Source organism: Trachemys scripta, chromosome 3, assembly GCF_013100865.1.
Source record: "Trachemys scripta elegans isolate TJP31775 chromosome 3, CAS_Tse_1.0, whole genome shotgun sequence".
Lineage (NCBI taxonomy): Eukaryota > Metazoa > Chordata > Testudines > Emydidae > Trachemys > Trachemys scripta.
The window spans coordinates 87516591-87534506 of record NC_048300.1 but is presented as its reverse complement, the minus strand read 5'-3'; the positions used below and the strand labels follow the sequence as shown (position 1 = coordinate 87534506).

The following is a 17916-nucleotide window of genomic DNA, read 5'->3' as shown; positions in this document are numbered from 1 at the left end:
AAGCAGCCCAAAAGGAGAGCTAGTCAAACAATGGTAAGTGTGTTCCATGAAAACTTTTGAACCATTTTCGTTTTTGCAAAGCTTTTCATGAAAAATTTGAAAATTTCTTATTAATTTAAAAAATGTTTTTTAATTCCCCCCCTTCTGTCTCTTTTTACCTCCTTCTCCCTTTTCTAATGGCAGAATGGATAAAAAGAAAAAAGGGAGAGAAAGTGGGGAGAAAACAAAGACCCATAAAACTGAAAAGCAAAAAGGGCAGTTGGTTGGTTTTTTTAACCGAAACATTGTAAAATTTTTAAATGAAATGAAAAATGCTTCAGCATGTGCTTAATTTTAAGCAGCTGAATAGTCCAGTCTCTATCCAGCAAAGCATTTGAGTTTTACTGGGACTTCTCACTTCAAGTTAAGCACTTAAGTACTTTGCTGGATCAGGACTTCGATAACAAACTAAATAACTCAACATATGTAACTTTTCTAAGATTATTCAAATACTTCTAGTCTAGAAATGCTACCATTTCTAAAGAAATGTAAAAATTCAGAATTTTATCCCAGATATGCCATTTTAAATCTAGACTTAATGCTATTGACATCTTTGGAGTTAGTCTGGATTTACATTGCTGCAACTGAGATCACAACATATCTTGTGACTTTTCTATCTTTTATTCCATTCCTGTTGGCAAGTGCTCCCTTCAAACACGCTGATTGATGCAAACTGGCTATAATTGCCTGGATTATTTATTTTTCTTCAACAAACATGGATATTTTCACAATTGTGAAAATGTATGTAACAAAGGGACAGCTGCTCAACTGGTATAAATTGCTATAGCTCCATTAAACTCACTGGTGCCTTTTGCCCAATGGAGCTACACCAGTTTACATTAGCTGCAGTTCTGGACCCATCTTTATAGTCTTTAGAGCTGAGTTGTTACCAGGGAATCAATACTATTTTTAATGCTTGCTCTATTCCTCTTTTTATTGTAGATACTATTTTAAAGTCCAAGCAAAGAATCCCTATGGTTATGGGCCTATTAGCTCTTCAGTCTCATTTGTCACAGAATCTGGTACGTGTTGCTTATTTCTTTATTTAAAGTTGAGATCTTAGTAACAGCTATGATAGTCATCACCATGGCTTTGGCCCTGGCCCTATGATGTTGAACTTTTCTGCTTAAAGATTCTCAGGTAAACCATATGTTTTCAACAAAATCAAGAAAATGTATCTACTCTTTCATGTCACTGAAGCAATGGGAAGTTTTAATGAAATGGAAGTTAACTTTAGAGGGAAAGTTACATTTAAAATAGAAAAGATAGCTTATACTCAGTGGTGTGGAGGCAATAGGAAGTTAAATACATCTTTGATAGATTGTCCAGACACTTAATAAACTAGCTTTCTAATTGTGAACAGCTGAAGGGCTGGAAGTACTCGTTTCTGGGAGTGATATAGGAAACAGTTGTTCCAGCAACAGGCAAATTTCAGTTCTCTTTTCTTTCTTTGATGAAGTCTGCTCCAATTTCTTAGTGCCAATAGAATATTGGAGGATAATATACTCTACAAAAACAGTATACTCAATGGGCTATTTTTATCCATTTTTATTTCTTCTACTGAGCTGCAGGCCAGTCATACTGTTGACTAACAAGGGGTCAAACTCTGCAAAGTTTATTTGAGCAAAATGTCCATTGACTTCAAGGGTCACCGGTTTTGGCCCTATGACAACATGGGTATACATTGCTTCTGTGTGTGCCCATTTAACCTGATCCTCCTCCTGCCTCAGAACTTCCATTAAAATCAGTGGAAGTTCTGTTTATAGAAATAAAACAAACTAAAACTGCACAATAAAGTAAATGGTCTTATGAAATGAATTCAGATATTTTAAAGGCATATTGCATGGTCAAGCAGAATTTTTAGCATTAACTTCAATGGGACAGTAAAGAGCTCCACAGCTTTTCATAAGTTCTTTGCAGAATGTACTGAGAATGAACAGTGGGTTACTTTCTATTTCATCAAATAATGAAAGTTCCCTGGAATTTTGCCAAACAATAGATTACCATGTACCTGGGCTTCAAGCATCTTACACCAAAGAAAGGCCAATTCAAGAAACAATATAAATCACAATGATGGATACAAAGAATTGCTCCTGTTGTTTTATCTAACTACTAAGGCCTACCTGCACAAAGGGACATAAGCATGGTAACGCTCAGCATTGTGACACCTAATTTTTAGGCACTGTGAAAAACTGCAGGAACAACACTGAGTTGGGAACCTAGGCTCTCTATGCAGTGAATGGGGAGAGACGGGCACCTTAGCCTGTGATCCACCAAAGCCAGCACTCTAGTTTGGAGTTGCCTCTGCTCGCCAAGGAAAATGCCAGTGTGTGTGTGTGTGTGTGTGGTAAGCCTTCCTCTCACAGTGATACAGGTGCCTAAGTTTAGGCTGCAGGAAGGTGCCTATCACTGCTTGTGGCTCTCAGCTCTGTACCCTCTCCAGGAGAGCATTCACCCAGGATGTGAGAGACCCAGGATCCAGCTCTCTGCTCCCATTATTCTTTTAATTAGCCAGAGTGGAACAGTTTCAACAGGAGAAACTGAGAGAGCCCCACAGGAGACTGTCCCGTAGCCCGATGATTAGAGTAAGGATCTGAGAGGTGGCGGCAGGGCCGGTGCAACCCATTAGGTGACCTAGGTGGTCGCCTAGGGTGCTAGCATTCAGGGGGCGGCATTTCAGGTCCTTCGGCGGTGGCTGGATCTTCGGCCGCCCCGGTCGTCATCGTCATTTAGGCGGAGGGAGCTGGGGCACAGGGGCACGGGGAGGACCGCCTGCAGCAAGTGGGGGGGGGGTGGCACGCAGGGGAACCACTCCCCCCCCAGCTCACCTCTGCTCCGCCTCCTTCCCTGACCACGCCGCCTCGCTCTGCTTCTCTCCCTCCCAGACTTGCAGCGCCAAACAGCTTATAGGCGCCGCAAGCCTGGGAGGCGGGAGAAGTGAAGCAGCGATGGCATGCTCAGGGAGGAGGCAGAGCAGAGGTGAGCTGGGGTGGGGGGAGCTGCCGTGGGGGGGGCGCCTCAGGGTGGGGGGCTGGGGAGCTGCCACGAGGGGGGAGGTGCCTTAGGGTGGAGAGCTGCCACAGGGCTCGGGGGGGGGGAGGGGGAGCGCAAGGTGGAAGTTTCGCCTAGGGCGCGAAACATCCTTGCACCCTCCCTGGGTGGCGGATCCCTTCTCCCTCTCAGGCAGAGGAGGGACTTGAACCAGGGGTCTCCCACATACCAACTGAGTGCCCTAACCACCAGGATAAAAGTTATGAGGGACGTCTTCTCCTCCCCTGGCTTTTTTTGTACGCGCTCGCCTGCAGGACCCAATCCACTAAGCGTACTCAGGTTGGGCCCTGCAGGCAAGTTAGGCTGCCAATTGCTAGCTTCCCCCAATTCATGCATCACTCTGAGTCTGAGGGCAGGTCTTCACTACGGGGGGGTAGAGGGGTTGATTTAAGATACGCAAATTCAGCTATGCGAATAGCGTAGCTGAATTTGACGTATCGCAGCTGACTTACCCTGCTGTGAGGACGGCGGCAAAATCGACCTCCGCGGCTCCCCGTCGACGGCGCTTACTCCTACCTCCGCTGGTGGAGTAAGCGCGTCGATTCGGGGATCGATTGTCGCGTCCCGACGAGACGCGATAATTCGATCCCCGAGAGATCGATTTCTACCCGCCGGTTCAGGCGGGTAGTGTAGACCTAGCCTTAGACAGGAGATAGGCATCTGGATGCCTAGAGGGAGGCAGCAGTGCACATACCCAGAGGCAGAAATGTAGGTGCCTAGGAACCTTTGAGGGTGAAAACTTAGGCGTTTAGAGGGTTTAACTACCTAAAGGATTGGGAGGGTGGGGGCATGTGCATCACAGTGGTCCCAAAACTGGTACTTAGGCACCTAAATGAGGGATTTAGCAAAATGACCTGCCTATATAGATGGCTGGTGCTGATTGATCTATGAGGTAGAATATTGAGAAGAAAAACACAGTATACCTTTAAAAGATTGCATGATTAAACTGGTTCTGATTGGCTGAAGTAAAGAAGTCTGTTTTTAAAAGCTAACAGAACGGAGGGTATTTTTTTTTACTAATTTTAACAAAAAACCTGTTGCAGTATAAACATCCATCAGAATAAAAGGTATAATCCAAGTGCAGGTGCATGCCATCAAATGTGGAAAACATTGGTTTAACTTAAACACCATTTGTTTTGAAAAGAAACAGAAATCTATATCTTCAGCGTTCTTAAAACAGCTAGAGACAATTATTTTTTGAAGCTGATATTTCTTTCCTGCATGATAGCTAGCACACTGTAACATTAGGAGACCGTAGTCTTTGAGAGAAAACACTAAAATATTTGGGTTTTTTGTTTTGTTTCATTCTTACAGATAATCCACTGCTTATTGTCAGACCACCTGGTAAGTCTCACTACTGATATTTTCTTGATATTGTCCATAAAACCTGTTAAATCTGGGCATTGTAAAAATTAGGCACTATGACACACTACTTTCCATTAGAGTTTGAGGGAGGAGTGTGATATAAATTACTGTGTTAATTCCCAACTCCTGATTCACCTCAAGAATCTGTGTTCCAGTCTCAGGCTTTTGAAGCCAATTACCTCTTAAAAGAAGTGTTGTAAATGAAGTGTATTATGTTAGGCTAAAATCAAGTGTAGAACCTGTTTTATAGCTGGTATACCCTTTATTGGGAGACTATATACTGCACTTTCATGAGGCTAGATTGAATTATTTAATCATTCCTTTCCATCTCTAACTACTATGTAGAGTTGAGACTTGCTGGGTAGAGGTGGGTTGTTCTAGGATCTTGATGAAGGTGGAAGTAATGGACTCCCAAGACACCAGACACCAGTCCATTGGAGACTGTATGGGAACAACTTACTGGCACTGAGACCAAGTTTGGAGGACACCTCTACATGAACAGTAAATGATTTCACTTAGGAGGGGTTTCTCGTAAGTAATAAAGTCTGAGTTTATTACCCAAATCTGGAGTGGAGCTATGGTGACTGGTAGTAAGAACCTGGGATAGAATTGTGTCTTGAATGATAATTCTCCAAAAGTGGTCTGGTGTTTTAATATGAAGATAATTTTCCAGAGGCATTCTGATTATATTCTGAAAACCACATGGCCTACTTCAGAGCAGCTGTTGCAAGGATTCTCTTGAGCACTGTTGATGGGGGCCAGGAAGTTGATGAATAAAAATATTAACATTAACTGCATTCTTTTCGTGATATTTTGTTCTTGAAATGAACATTTCACTGCTTTATTTGTATAAAGAAGTTTATGGCCCCAATCCTGCAAACACACATTTGAGTAACTTTACATACCTAAGTAGTGTCATTAAGGTCAATTCAGTGGAATTCATGTCCATTTCAGTTGAGTTCAATGAGTTACTCATATGTGTAAAAGTTACTCACGTGCAAGTGTTTGCAAGATTGGGCCCTTTGTTTGTGCTTTGTAAAAAGGAAGAAAGACAAATTGACATTTTAAAAAACATACTTCTCATTCTTAACAGTTGCCAATAACACAATAAAAAAACAAAGAGGACTCTAGGAAATAACATGAAAGAAAATTAACATTTTCACATTGTAAGCTTATATCTATTTTATCTTGCATACATATTGCTACAAAGACATTCTAGAAGGAAGGTGGATTCCATTATTTAATATAAAGGAACAACCAATTGTTTCTAATATTGATCATGTGCAACATAATTATTAAGTGGTAGCTTATAACCATTGCAACATAGTGAAGAAGACACTAGTTCATTTGAGACTGAGCAAAAGATCTTTTTTTATTTTTTTGCTGGTGTCAAATCTGTTTTGATTTAACTTGAGCTTCTGTGATGAAAGCCAAATTTTCCACCCAGAATACACGCACACATCATGCGAGAGAGAGAGCACCCTCTAGGTTTTATATCTCATCTTTTTAATACAACACCAACAGATTTTACTCCACACTGAAGCCTGTTACCCATTGCAGATTTTTTTCCACAACATCTGGTCTTTAGTGATGAAACTTACTTTTTTTGGGGGGTGTAATGTTAAACCACAAGACGCTGCATTCAGATAGTGCTAGGATCTGACCTACACTCATATAGCCTCCATTTCAGCAAGGTACTTAGGCTTATGCTTAATTTTAGGTTTAGAAGTGATCCAATTGAAGGCAATGAGACTGTTCATTGTTTAAAATTAGATCTGTGCTTAAGTATCTTGCTGAATTGGGGACAAAATCAAGGAAAATAAGAACTAAGGCTGATATTCCAGGGCAAACTGTGCTCTTAGTCACATCAATACAACCTCATTGACTTCAGTGGGGCTGCATGAATGCAACTGGGGGCACACCCACTGCATCTAAGTATTGCAGCCGTGGTCAATGGTATTGTATATAGGCCCACCCATTGTTTGAAGATGCCCACTCCTCCACACCCCAATTCTAGGTGCACTAAAATGAATTGGGTATGCGACGGTTAAATAGAATCTCTTACTGTTCAACATACATTTTGTGGTTCAATTTTATCTTTTCACATTTGTGGTTTGAATTAAAACAGGCAGAGAGCGAGTGCTCCTGTAAGTCTGTGATAGCTAACATGATACATGAATGGTCCCTTTTGTGATACATCTTGTCAGATGGGGTCCTTGCAGAGAGGATGGATTTGATGACTGGATGGGAATTGTCCATCTCTGACATGATCTGCATGGGGAATAAATATTTAATAATGGGCTCTTCAATCTGGCAGAGAAAGGTATAATGTGATCTGTAGCTGGAAGTTGAAGCTAGACAAATTGAAACTGAAAATATGGTGCATGTTCCTAACAGTGAAGGGAATTTACCAAGAGTCATGATGGATTCGCCATCACTGGCAATTTTAAAATCAAGATTGGATGTATTTTCTAGAAGATCTGCTCTAGGAATTATTTTGGGGAAGTTCTATGACCTGTGTTATACAGGACGTCACACTAGGCAATCACAATGGTCCCTTCTGGCCTAGGAATCAATGATCCACATAAATATGCTATATGTAAACATATTTTACACCATTTTAGCAATACATTAATGACAAATGTCCGGAAGGGACTTGACTAAGACATCAATTTTATTTCATTTGAGACTTAAATATGATTTTTGAACTCAGTTGTTTCAAAGTAAAAGGGTAGTTTATTAACCTGCCACAGAACCTTCTGGTAACATGACATTCATCTTGATAAAATGCTGAAATATAAGACTGACCCTCTAGGCTTCACCTTTTATTTTATTTTGTTTTTTCAAGGTGGTGAGCCCATCTGGATCCCTTTCACTTTTAAATATGATCCCACCTACTCAGACTGCAGTGGAAAGCAGTATGTGAAACGCACTTGGTACCGAAAATTTGTGGGAGTGGTTCTTTGCAACTCTTTGAGGTACAAGATTTACCTCAGTGATGACCTGAAAGGTATGTTTTGGGATTATTCTTACAGTGCTGTCACTCCTTCACTTACTGTATCCATCACTTGTTGACCCTATCAAAGGAGTACATGGCTGAACTGATGGCACAGTTTTGGATACACGTGGCAGCATTTAGCTTTTAAGGATAGGAACCTAAAGCAATTTGCACAGTGAAAGCAAAGTTGTACTCTCTAATCGTAATACAGCTCTCTCTGAAATGTTCTGTACTTGTTACTCATGCAGAACTTCTGACATCATAATGGGAAGTCCACACATGGATTAATTGCAGAATACACAATAGAGAACCACAGAATGGATAAAAGAGGAGACTGATTCTCTGAATAGGTTAGAAACATGGTAATGCAGCAATTGTTTGAGCAAATCCAGAAGCTGGTAGGTGTTCAACAAGGGCTGTTGTATAACTGTAGCCATAATAATAGGTTGTAGTGAGAGGGATTGTTGAGTGGGGTTATCCCCTAGGCTTTCCAAAGTGTTATATTGGGGGTTTTAGCAAAATATTTGTATTGTTTCAAGAACATGTATAAACGAGTATTTGTGAGGACTTGTGGTCTCATGCCTATCTCTGAGGGTCCCAGGCAGTCCTCAGACTGCAGCCACCACCTGACAGCTTGCTGGTACCAGCAGGGAGTGTAGGCTGATGGACCTTGGCTCACCAGAGACACCACCCACAAAGCTCCTAATTTGGAGGCGACATCTAGCCTCTCCAATTGGCTTAGACTTGCTATGTAACCCAGAAGAAGGAACAGGAAGTTGTCTGAGGAACTAAGTGGATCCTAGGCTGGCCGCAACACAGCACACTGCCTTGTTCCAGATCCCTGCTTCTACACCCCACCTCTGGCTACTGGCTCCAGCTCCGACCCTTGGCTTGACTCATGACTCTGATTCTAGCTCTGGTTCTTGTCTCCTGCTCTAACCACTAGATGTGACTGGCTCCGTCAGGGATCGGCAACCTTTGGCACGCGGCCCGCCAGGGTAAGCACCGCTTCCCGCACAGCACATCCCTCGGCCCACACCACTTCCCGCAGCCCCCATTGGCCTGGAGCGGCAAACCGCAGCCAATGGGAGCTGCGATCGGCTGAACCTGCGGACGCGGCAGGTAAACAAACCGGCCCGGCCCGCCAGGGTGCTTACCCTGGCAGGCTGCGTGCCAAAGGTTGCCAATCCCTGGGCTACATCCTGGTCCATGACAGTAATATGCAAACAACCAGAACAGTAAAGCTCCTGTATATGAGACCTATCTTCACAGTTTCTGGCTTAAATTAGAGAGTGCTGTCAACCTAGCAATACTAGTGTCTGGGGCTATTTTTACTTTCTCATAACACATTAAAATAACGGGTCTTGTTGAAATTTCCTCTGCTATAATCTGTACTGTAATTCTGATAAATTACTTATTCCAGGGACTTTAGTAAGGCTTTTGATAATGTCTCACATGACCTTCTCATAAACAAGCTAGAGAAATATAACCTAGATGGAGCTACTATAAGGTGGGTGCATAACTGGTTGGAAAATTGTTCCCAGAGAGTAGTTATCAGTGGTTCACAGTCAAACTGAAAGGGCATATTGAGTAGGGTCCTGCAGGGATCAGTTCTGGGGCCAGTTCTGTTTAGTATCTTCATCAGTGATTTAGATAATGAGAGAGTACAATTATAAAGTTTGTGGATGATACCAAGCTGGGAGGGGTTGCAAGTGCTTTGGAGGATAGGATTAAAATTCAAAATGATCTGGACAAACTGGAGAAATGAACTGAAGTAAATAGGATGAAATTCAATAAGGACAAATGCAAAGTACTCCATTTAGGAAGGAACAATCAGTTGCACACATACAAAATGGGAAATGACTGCTTTGGAAGGAGTACTTCGGAAAGGGTTCTCGGGGTCATAGTGGATCACAAGCTAAATATGAGTGAACAGTGTAACATAGTTGCAAAAAAGGAAACATCATTCTGGGACGTATTAACAGGAGTGTTGTAAACAAGACACAAGAAGTAATTCTTCTGCTCTGCTCCACACTAATTAGGCCTTAACTGGAGTAGTATGTCCAGCTCTGGGTTCCATATTTCAGGAAAGATGTGGACAAATTGGAGAAAGTCCAGAGAAGAGCAACAAAAAATGATTAAAGGTCTAGAAAACATGACCTATGAGGGAAGATTGAAAAAAATGGGTTTGTTTAGTTTGTAGAAGAGAAGACTGAGAGGGGACATGCTAACAAATTTTAAGTACATAAAAGGTGGTTACAAGGAGGTAAGAGAAAAATTATTCTCGTTAACTTCTGAGGATAGGAAAGAAGCAATGGGCTTAAATTGCAGTAAGGGTGGTTTATGTTGGATATTGAAAACTTCCTAACTATCAGGGTAGTTAAGCCTGGAATAAATTGACTAGGGAAGTTGTGGAATCTCCATCATTGGAGATTTTTAAGAGCAGGTTACACATACACCTGCAAGGGATGGTCTAGATAAAATTAGTCCTGCCATGAGTGCAGGGGACTGGAATAGATGATTTCTTGAGGTCCCTTCCAGTCCTACGATTCTATGATTCTAGCATAGGGAATGTTCCTAATGAAACTACAAACTCTCTCTCTCTTAATTCCTATTGGCAAATGTAGCATTCTTCACCTCTTATATTTTTATTTACTGGTGTATTGCTGCTCATCACTGTAGTATCTCATTTTCTCCCATCTTTATTTTCTTGGAAACAGGAAAGCATCAGTGGCTGAGATTAGGTGATTTGAAACAACAGTATGTGTCTGTTCTAATCTTGTATGTCACCTTTCAGATACATTCTACGGCATTGGAGATAGCTGGGGGAGAGGTGAGGACCACTGCCAGTTTGTGGATTCACACATGGATGGAAGAACAGGGCCTCAGTCATATGTAGAAGCCTTGCCCACCATTCAAGGTAAAAAAAAAAAAAAAAAAAAAAAAAGGAAAGCTGAAATGAAAGCTGAGGAATTGCACTTCACCCAGTAGATAGAATTAAGAGGTTTTCTGCCTCCCTGTCTATATTTATATCACTTTTATTAGGAATCAGATTGACACCACAGATTGTGGGACTATATCGTGTGATGTCCTAGTATAATAATTTGCAAACCACAACAGCTTGTGAAAGTTCAGACAAAGAGGATGAGTCTGCAAATAAATTATTGAAATAAGACAGAAAATAGAAAAAACCCTTAGGGTATGTCTACACTGCCAAAAAACCCCAAAACAACTTGCAGCTGCAAGTCTCAGAGCCTGGGTCTACAGACTGCTGTTAATCATTCACTCAGCATTATTGGTTTTCATCTTACCCTGTTTGTTGTTACTTTTTTAAGGTTTGGGTTCCCATGAAGAAACTGAAATATTCACTTACATGTAGATGTCATAGAATCATGCTGCACTTCTCTATTTAAAATAAGGATTGTTAATCCAGCCATACATTACTAGCTCTAAGAAGCAGAGATGTAGAACACACAAATTATACAACTGGCGCAGGAATCAACATTTCAGATGTTCCACTGTACAAAATATGCAGAAAGAATGTTGAGAGTCTTTAATGCTTTGAGCCGTCACATTCTTTATACAGATGAGGGAAAGGGGCTATCAGTTTAAAAAAAAAAAAGTGGGGTTTAACTCTATATTTGCTGCATATAATTTTACCTCCTTGTTTTGTTATAAAAAGTAATATTTGTGAATCCTGTCTTGAACCCTTTAAGGTACAATAATGCCTTATATTTTTATTTGCAGTTTTATTGGAGCTGTGTTGGTCCCAGGATATGAAGGACACAAGGTGGGCGAGGTAATATCTTGTATTGGACCAACTTCTGTTGGTGGGAGGTTCAAACTTTGAAGCTACACAGAACTCTGAAGACCTGAAGAAGAGCTCTGTGTAGCTTGAAAGTTTGAACCCCCCACCAACGAAAGGTAGTCCAATAAAAGATAGTACCTCATCTACCTAGTCTCTCTTAACATTTCTATGGCATTTTCACCCCAAAGTGCTTCATGAGCTTGAATTGATATGCAAATTTTATATAGAGGCATAACTTCACCTGCTGCTGAAATTCAGACACCTTTTGGAGTGAAATGCAAGAGCTGTTTAACAGCAGAGACTGCATAGTTACACGATAGTTAGATATTTAGAACTGTAAATCCAACTGAAACTGTAGAGGAAATGTATGTAGGGAGAATGCAATCATTCAAAATTGAAGCAGGCTAGAGCATCGGGGTTAACAATCCTACTTCTCACCAAGTTTGGGGATTAACAAGTGGCTCCTATGCCTTAGTTTTGGTTGTGGTAACTACAACGCTACCTCGATATAACGCCGCCCGATATAACACGAATTCGGATATAACACGGTAAAGCAGTACTCCGGGGGGGGCAGGGCTGTGCACTCCGGTGGATCAAAGCAAGTTCAATATAACGCGGTTTCACCTATAACACGGTAAGATTTTTTGGCTCTCAAGGACAGCGTTACCTCAAGGTAGAGGTGTACTATATGTGCTATATACTATATATCATATATTCTGTACTGCAAAGACATCATTTGTCAAGTTACTTTGCCTTTGGCTTGAACCGCTGCCCTTTTTCCACCAACAGGGTATTATCGCCAGTATCGCCAGGAACCCGTGTCATTTGGGCGCATTGGTTACACAACACCTTACTACTATGTCGGCTGGTATGAGTGTGGCGTGCCGATTCCAGGGAAATGGTAACCATGTAGCAGTCCACCTGCAGATTGTATGAAGAGTGCACCAACCATGCCTTTCAAATGACTTGTACTGGAAGACTGTGACCAGTTGTTTAGGAAAAGAATAAAACATGAAAGAAACCAGCTAAGACCAGTTGCTCAAGAGACCCCAACCAAACCAAATACTGTACACATTTTCTCAGCTGAAATCTGTGGTGCTCTTTGATCACTCGGCTTGGGACAGGATTTGAATTTGGTGCCCTACTTTCTTTCTCTGGGTCTTAAAAGGCATGGAGATGTGGTTGTAATGGGTGCAAGCAGTGCCCAGTGAAACCTAAAACTTTACTGGTCACGAAAACTTGGAAGTTGCATATATCCTGCAGGAATGACCTAAGCATGCTGTGCTTGCTTAATGGAATGCTAAACACTTTTCATTGTTATTAATGGAATGCTCCATCACTTACAACTGGTAGAGTTCCATGCTTCTGAGTTTTACTATACAATCATGCCAAGTTGCTAGACATTCACCAAAGGGAATATATTCTACTTAAAACTTCTCTGGTGGGTTTGCCCATTGCTGGACTAAACACCAGGTCACAATGTAAATTCGCCTTTTTATATATATAATACAGTACTCTATGTCCAAAGTACTACATAGAGAAGCTGAGTTTTTCTTGTTCACTAGATAAATATGGTTGGGATTTTTATGTAAAAGGTGCTGTTAATTAACAGGTCTTCTGATTTTTAGTCCATGAAACATTTTATTATGCACAATATATTAACCATGAAAAGAACTTTGCTCTTCTTATTAGTGAGCAAAGGTCTGTGACAGCTTCCTAGCAAACCAAAGGACTGGATATTTAATGGGAGTAAATCTTTTTACCTATGCTAAAATTGCATTATAAACCAGCATAGGTGCCGTATCAGCAGAGTGTCAACATTTAAGTTAAACTGTTCAGTACTATTTAAAAGGCTGAGTTCAGTTTTTGTTTGATTCATTTTCATCATCTTTGTGTATTATTTATTCCTTGTGAAGTTATTAAGTCTCACTGTGTGAATGGAGGCACAGTGAGATAACACAGGACTTGCAGACAAGTTTTAACTTATTTTCTAAACAAAACAGACACCTCTAAGATGCTTGAGCAGCACAAAACTCCTCTGACTCCGGTCCATCATGTGAATGAGGTGTGAAAGTCATCATTCTTTCTCTAAAGCACATCAGAAGGGCAGACCACGCAGCGTGTCTTCCATCAAAGGTGGAGAAGCAAAAGCTGGTGTGTCTGGGAGGTGCGCTCCTGATTTTTAGCCAGGAATACAAACCTTATTTGGGAAGCGGGCAGTAATGTAGAATTTCAGTATGCATCAGAAGTAATTTCTCCTGCCATATTACTCTTTCTCTTAATGTAGCATTAAGTTTACTCTGACCCCAAGGGATTTAGCCTTTGTGGCCATACTGTTTCACAGTTACAACTTATAAGCCTTTACTCACGTCAAAAAAGACTCAAGCATTCTGACGGCCTGGGAAAATAGCAATATACCTGGGGGACAAATTCAAGCTCTTGATCATCTGTCACTCTCAATCCAGTTTACATACCATATAGGACTAATACCTTATAAGCCGCTTTTGTAGTTATTGTAAATGTATGGGGAGAAAAGTAACTAAAGTGATTATTAAAAGAGCTTTTATTTTCACAGTGGTGCTGGGATTGAACATTGAATTGTTTTCACATTTTATTTTGCTTCAATGCAGTGCCAAATATATGATCTTTAAATATAGCTTCTTTCCCTAATAAACATATGATACATTGTTCCATTTTTTTTAATTGCATCCCTTTTGGTTGTCTGCGCCAGGTAGTCTGATATGCAGGATCAAGCTGCATGATGCCCCAAACACACACTTGGAAGAGTAGAAGATGCCAGTTTGTATTAAGGCAGGAAGTGTATGTGAGTGCAAACTTGACCAGGATTTCACATAGGGTTACTTGGGGGATGTTCCATAACAAAATAGATTTTCTCTTGTATTAAATCTGTATGATGTACATCCACATCATGGGCCATATCCCCAGCTGGTGTAAAAGGGCATCGCACTATTGAATTCAAAGGAACTATGTTCAGTTTCACTAGCTGAGAATCTGGCCCCCTGTCTATAGATGGGTAGTCTGCTATGCCCCCAACCGATGGGTGCTATAGTTTGCACATTCATAGACTGCAGCACTTGTGAAATATGATTTCAGATCATTCAAACACATGGGATGGGTTATCTGCTCCAATCTGCTCCCTTCAGTCATCTACTGGAAATACACCTGGAGTCAGAGAGTCCCAAGTGGATGCAGAGAAAATTCCATCATTGCCTCTCTGCAGCCCCCAGCTTAGTGGGCAGTCAGGGTTGTATTGGAAGTATGGGGAGAAACACTGGCCAGAGTGCCCAGCACTCTAGCAATTCTCAGCTGATGAATGATTCCCTAGAGGTCCAAAGCCATTTGGGGCACAGTAGAGCAGCTTCTAGGCTCCTCTAACTTGGGACAGAGAATTAGAGGGTCATAACTGGCCACCTACCACTTTCCCTGCTCCGCTGCACTCAGCAGAAGTTGGACCACAACAGAGAATTCACCCATAAAATGCAATAGCATGTTGTATGTTCTGTTCTATTGTATATAGGGTCTTATTCTGCCCTCATCACTCTAGTATGAGTGCCTTTGTCTCGTGCATTATGCAACATGAATCATATCCGTTATGTGTGGTTAGTTCTTTCTCTCATCCTCTCCCCAGGGGTGAATGGTGTGTAGTGTAGGGTTTTGTTTTGGTAGGGTTTTTGTTTTTGTTTTTTAATGTACATGTTGCTCTGTGTTTGTTAAAGAAGGCAGGTCAAAGAAGTGCACCTGCTCAATGGAGCAGAAAATGGTGACTTTGTGAGGGTCGTTAGGTCCTTGGAGAGTTTGTTCCACCAGCCTGTTGCCTTCATCTGGACACCCCATCCACAAAGCCTTTGCTTAGCTGCCCAAATTTCAAGGAGGTAACTCCTTGAATGTAGAGTAGTTCATAATCTTTCTCTCAATCCTTCCATTCTGAATAATGAGATGTGCCATTCATAAAGTTACGGTGACAGTTACTAACAGTTTTATCCTTGCGCCCATCATTGCAGTGTTGGAACACCTTCCATGCCACATACATTGGCAACGTGAAGTGGACTCTAGTGGACTCATGGAGTCTCTGGCTCATCACCATTCAAGTTTTGAAAGCCCTGCTTGGGGTAGGGTCTTTTTATTTTTGTGGCGAGCAATTGATCCTGTACCTGTTGTTCTCATTATGCTGGGAAAGCTTTATCAAATAGGAAGGTTTTGCAATGTTTCCTAAAGGTGGGTAGACTCTGGACTTGCCTGATCTCCTTTGGAAGTTCATCCAAAGCTGGTATCCCTTGACTAACAATGTTTTGTCCCTGGCTTTCATGTCCTTCAGCCTGGGCTCTGAGAGCTGGATTGTCCCAGTGGAGTATAAGTGCTATGGTAGTTGTAGATGCAATCTCTAATGGAGCTGGAACTTTGTTCATGTATTACTTTGAAGATTAGCACCAAGGCCTTAAACTGGCAGCAGGAGGAGAGTAGAAACTAGCAGAGCACAGGCTTATGGATTCACAGTCATCCAAACCGTGGAGAAGGTGGGCAGACCTCATCCTGTACCAGTTGGAGCCCGTACATATATGCATAGGACAAATGTGTGGATTACTATAGCCAGTCCCTGGTCAAGGGGGAAAAGGTAAAGTTTCCTACTGAGTTGGAGGTGAAAGAAGACATTTTTAGACATTGTTACTATCTGGTCATCCATAAGAGCATAAGAATGGCCATACTGGGTCAGATCAATGATCTATCTGGCCTGGTATCCTGTCTTCCGATAGTGGCCAGTGCCAGACGCTTCAGAGGAATGAACAAAATAGGGTAATTATCGAGTGATCCATCCTCTGTTGTCCAGTCCCAGCTTCTGGCAGTCAGAGGTGTAGGGACACCCAGAGTATGGGGTTGTCTCCCGACCATCTTGGCTAATAGCCATTGATGGACCTATCCTCCATGAACTTATCTAATTCTTTTTTTAACCCAATTGTACTTTTGGCATCCACAACATCCCCTGGCAGTGAGTTCCACAGGTTGACTGTGTGTTGCATGAAAAAATACATCCTTTTGTTTGTTTTAAACATGATGCCTATTAATTTCATTGGGTGACCCCTAGTTCTTGTGTTATGTGAAGGGGTAAATAAGAGCATTCATAATTGTATAGACCTCTAATAGCCACCATTTAGTTGTCTCTTTTCTAAGATGAACAATCCAAGTCTTTTTAATCTCTGTTCCATACCCCCAATATTTTTTGTTGGTATATTCTCTTTTCCAATTCTAATATAACTTTTTGAAGATTGGCAACCAGAACTGTACACAGTATTCAAAGTGTGGGCATACCAAGGAGTTATAGGTGGCATTATGATATTTACTGTTTTATTATCTATCCCTTTCCTAATGGTTCTTAACATTCTGTTCGCTTTTTTGACTGCCACTGCACATTGAGCAGATATTTTCAGAGAACTATCCATGATGACTCCAAGATCTTTCTTGACTGGTAACAGCTAATTTAGACCATATCATTTTGTATGTATAGTTGGGATTATTTTTTCCAATGTGCATTACTTTACACTTACCAACATTGAATTTCATCTGCCATTTGCCTGCACAGTCACCCATTTTGGTGAGATCCCTTTGTAACTCACAGTCTGTGTAACTCAGTTTTGGAGTTAACTATCTTGAGTAATTTTGTATCATCTGCAAACTTTGCCACTTCACTGTTTATCCCTTTTTCCATTTATGAATATGTTGAATAGCACAGGTCCCAGTATAGATTCTTGGGGGACCCTGCTAGTTACCTCTCTTCATTGCGAAAACAGACCATTTATTCCTTCCCTTCGTTTCCTATCTTTTAACCAGTTATTGATGCATTAGAGGACCTTCCTGCTTAACCCATGACTGCTTACTTTGCTTAAGAGCTTTTGGTGAGTGACCTTGTCAAAGGCTTTCTGAAAGTCCAAGTACGCTATATCCACTGGATCACTCTTGTCCATATGCTTGTTGACTCCCTCGGATAACTCTGATAGATTGGTAAGGTATGATTTCCCTTTTCCAAAGCCATGTTGACTCTTCCCAAACATATCATGTTCATCTATGTATCTGAGAATTCTCTTCCAAATTCAGTGAAGTTAACAGAACGTCGAGGCTTTGAACCACTTTGACAAACAGAGGTTGTGTGCATTCAATGTTGGTGGGGAAGTGTGCCACAGCTAGTCCTTTAAAGCATTTCCTCCTATTTACCAGCATCACTGGGTCTTGTCTGGGTTGAGGTTACACCAAATGCTTTTAATCCAGCTGCCTTTTTAATACTTTTAGGCACAGATTCAATAACATGTTGCTGTTTCTAGACTCAAACTCAGGTCTTGGGCAGCCATGTCCTAGTAGATGCATTTGCTACTGAATCAGACACTTGGATACACAGTATAATTAAACTGCCCCTCCTTGCAAGGGCTGCTTTTATAATACTGAGGAAATGCCAAAGAGGCTCAACACTCTTTCTAAATCCTGGGTGGGTTTTTTTAAGAGGATAGTGCTCTGTGTTAACATGCAAAGAGTGGGGATAATTCTCCATCTAAGATACACACACACACACACACACACACACACACACACACACACACACAAAAAATTAGGACAGATAGTTTCCATCCAACAGTAAAATCTCTGGGAA

At 41.4% G+C, this 17916-nt stretch overlaps 1 protein-coding gene across 1 annotated transcript in view; it reads left to right on the top strand.

The window, feature by feature from the left end:
- FNDC1 (fibronectin type III domain containing 1) overlaps positions 1–13954 on the top strand; it is a 128119-nt gene extending 114165 nt beyond the window's left edge. Inside the window, exons 16-20 of the mRNA XM_034765293.1 lie at positions 982–1061; positions 4405–4434; positions 7304–7465; positions 10251–10373; positions 12051–13954. Of these exons, the coding sequence (XP_034621184.1) occupies positions 982–1061; positions 4405–4434; positions 7304–7465; positions 10251–10373; positions 12051–12166 (511 nt within the window). The 3' untranslated portion in view covers positions 12167–13954. The remainder of the gene's footprint in view (positions 1–981; positions 1062–4404; positions 4435–7303; positions 7466–10250; positions 10374–12050) is intronic.
- The last annotated feature ends 3962 nt before the right edge of the window (positions 13955–17916 follow it).